Source organism: Triticum dicoccoides, unplaced genomic scaffold (genome assembly GCF_002162155.2).
Source record: "Triticum dicoccoides isolate Atlit2015 ecotype Zavitan unplaced genomic scaffold, WEW_v2.0 scaffold201214, whole genome shotgun sequence".
Classification (NCBI taxonomy): Eukaryota; Viridiplantae; Streptophyta; class Magnoliopsida; order Poales; family Poaceae; genus Triticum; species Triticum dicoccoides.
The window spans coordinates 1-3,232 of NW_021234382.1; the positions used below are offsets into that span (position 1 = coordinate 1).

Genomic DNA, 3,232 nt, shown 5'->3' on the forward strand with positions numbered 1-3,232 from the left:
ACTCCATCTGTAAAGAAATATAAGAGCATTTAGATCACTAAAGTAGTGATCTAAACGCTCTTATATTTCTTTATGGAGGGAGTAGCATAAATGCATTCCGACACACACTTGCTCAACTAAACAATACACCCCGATGTAGTATAACTAACTTGGTGAGAAATCTAAAAACAGAGTAGAGATGAACTGTACGTACTGGCTAGCCAGTGGAAGTAGGCACCAGGAAGAGGTGAAGATCCAAGGAAACAGAGATGACAGCATCATCAATTAGAAAGAGCCGAGCATCATCAGCAGGAATTGTAGGTGTACAGAAGATCATCATGGCTGTTAAGAGATAAAGAAAGAGATGAACATTGCAAGTTGCAATCAGCATGAGTATTAGTAGCAATTAAAACATCCATCAGCCAAGAAGAGAAGTTAATTAGCAGACCTGATGACATTCCTCGTCGGCATGACCACCACTTCTGGTTGTGAGCTCTCCCCCGCCGTACAAGTCTCAAGGAGCGAGGATGGTTCGTCTTCATCCTCTGTTTCTGCAACATTGGATCCTTGGATAACATCCCCCAAGTCATGCTCGCTGCGGTCTTTGTTGAGTTGCAGCACGGGATGGTTGGGGTGTGCGTCCACTTCACCTTGCAGAATATCAAGGTTGGCCACTTTGCCCTCGTAACCAAGTGAAATCTGCTCGAGCACTGGAAGGTGAATGATACCAATAATCCCTGATTCCAAATCGCAAACACTGAATTCTAGCAGTTCCATCTGTGGCGAGGCGCCATTCTCGAATCTCACCTCCCTCAGTTTACCAAGCTGCTGAATGGAGAGTTTCCTCAGATTGAGAAATGACCTCGCTCTGAACACTAACTTCTTCCCAAAATAAGCAAATGTGCGCAGACTGAGGAGCATGAGCTTGGGCAGCTCCCCTAGCATTTCCGTTATTTGATCTTCATTTAGTCTGCTCCACTCCAAATGAATCTTCACCAAATGCTTCAGACTTCCAACCCACTCGGGCATCTTCCCTCCAAGTTGTCCGACCAACTTCAACTTATTTAGCAGGGGAGGAGGGGAGGAAACATTATGCAACCACTCGAGTGATCCAACACTATAGTCAAAATCATAGCCAAAATCCAGACTAAGGGAGCGCAGGGAAGAGAGCTTCTCTATGGCGGCACAGAGATACAGTATCTTGCGTTTTTGCTCGGCAAACCTTCCTTTACCTACCATGCTCAGTTTTCTTAGCTGAATAAGCTCCCCCAACTCTTTAACTGCTTTCTTGCTGGTTTGTTTGATGTCCACCACCTCTAGTATCTGCAGCTCCTTTAAGTTGCCGATCCTTCTTGGAATCCTCACACCTTCTCTCCTGAACCACCGACTAGATATCCCCATATGTAGCTCAGCAACTAGGTGAGCATGCTCGTCGAGATCAACTAAAGGTGTGCATAGCATGGGCAGGCGCAGTGTCTCCATCAAACAATCCATGGGGTAATTTGGACTAAAATAGATGGACTCTGATCTTTTGCTACAACGAAGGCTGCGGAGACTATGAAGTTCACAGATCCCAATTGGCAGTGCTGTGATATAACTATTTCTAATATCCAAGTTTTGCAAACCTCGTAATCTCCGAATAGACTTTGGAAGTGCATATATATATGTATCTCCAGGAAAGCTCACATATTTCAAATGGTACACCAACCCAATGTTGTTTATATCTTTTTGTCTAATTTTAAACTGTGTATTCTTCAGATCCAAGGCTCTAAGCATCCTCATGTTGCTTGAACAAACTGAAGGTGATGACTCCGTGGGTCTCTCACCAAACATTGTTAATGACCGAACATGGCTCCAATCCATGCCAATATTTTGGCCCTTGCTACCATGGTATGCTACATGACGGAAATTCCCCTCTATTATACTGGATTCACTATCTCCCACCAGGTGCACAAAGTTTTCATCTCGAGAAATTGAGACCATTACATCACGCATGATATCATGGACCCGGCAGCTCTTAACAACTCCTTCTATGTTCACTTTTGATGGTTGAATCATGTTTCGGTTGATTAGCTCATTGAAATAACCTATTCCAACATCCTCAACATTAACTCCACCACTAGCTCTCACAAACCCCTCTGATATCCATCTATCAACCAAACGTCTTCTCCTGATTTCAAAATCCTCCGGAAAGATGCTTAAGTATAGGAAGCATGATTTAAGATGAGATGGCAAGTGGTTGAAACTAAGAGTGACCATCCTCCTCATTGCTTCAAGGCTTGGGTTAGTCTCAAGCTCCGAGGGAATCTGGTCATAAATACTCTCCCACATTTCTACCACTTTGGTAGCAAGCAAACCTCCTATGGTTAGTATAGCCAATGGTAAACCACCACACTTATTAACTATTTTGGAGATCACATTCCGCATCCTTTCATCACTTTCTGTTTCTGTGTGTGTTTTCCCAATCTTTTTCAGTAGCAAATTTGTGGCTTGATCTATCTGTAGGTGTTTAAGGTGGTAAATAAGCGATTTGGAAGTACACTGCTGAGCTAGGCCAATATCTCGTGTTGTTACTATTATCCGGCTACCTTTGATGTTAGTAGCTGGAAAAGCAATATCTTTGATCCACCCCCATGCATCAGTGGTCCACAAGTCATCAAGAACAATAAAGTACCTCTTCTCCTGTAGCATTTCCCTAAGGTAGCTGGCGAGATCATCTACTTGCACCGTCTTCCCCTCAAGTTCCTTCAAACGCTTCTTCAGTTCTTCATTTCCAAAAAGTTGCATGATCATATCCTTGAGCATCTCTATCTTGGAAAATGTCTGCGAGACTGTGATCCAAGCCCGACAAGAAAACTTATTCACAATATCTTCCTTACTTTCAAATGCCTTCCTGGCAAGAGTAGTCTTTCCTAAACCACCCATGCCAACAACAAATACCACCTTGGCTGTACCATCTTCAGTCTTGACATCCATCAACTTAATTAACTCCTTCTTCGGCTTAGAAAAGCCAACAAGTTCTGCTTCATCGATGTTGCTAGCCGAGTGATTGCGGACATCTTCCATGTGAGAATCCATGTCACCAATGGTGTTGGAGGCCGCCGCCTTGATCAAGTTGTAGCGTGTGTTCCTGATGCTTACTTCTTCAACTCTTGTTTTGAGATCACGGATCTGTATGGCAATCCGATGGCGATCTTTGAGCTTCATGAGCCGACGTAACAAGCTTTGGCTTCCAACATGCACCATGAAGTCA

The 3,232-nt window shown here is 43.7% G+C and overlaps 1 protein-coding gene across 1 annotated transcript; it reads right to left on the reverse strand.

The window, feature by feature from the left end:
• Positions 1–414: 414 nt before the first annotated feature.
• On the reverse strand, positions 415–3,225 carry LOC119345048 (disease resistance protein RPM1-like; the record flags this gene model as incomplete). The annotated part of the gene is made up of 1 exon (XM_037615285.1): positions 415–3,225. A coding segment is annotated over one exon (2,811 nt), but the record flags the coding sequence as incomplete, so codon positions are not given.
• Positions 3,226–3,232: the final 7 nt, after the last annotated feature.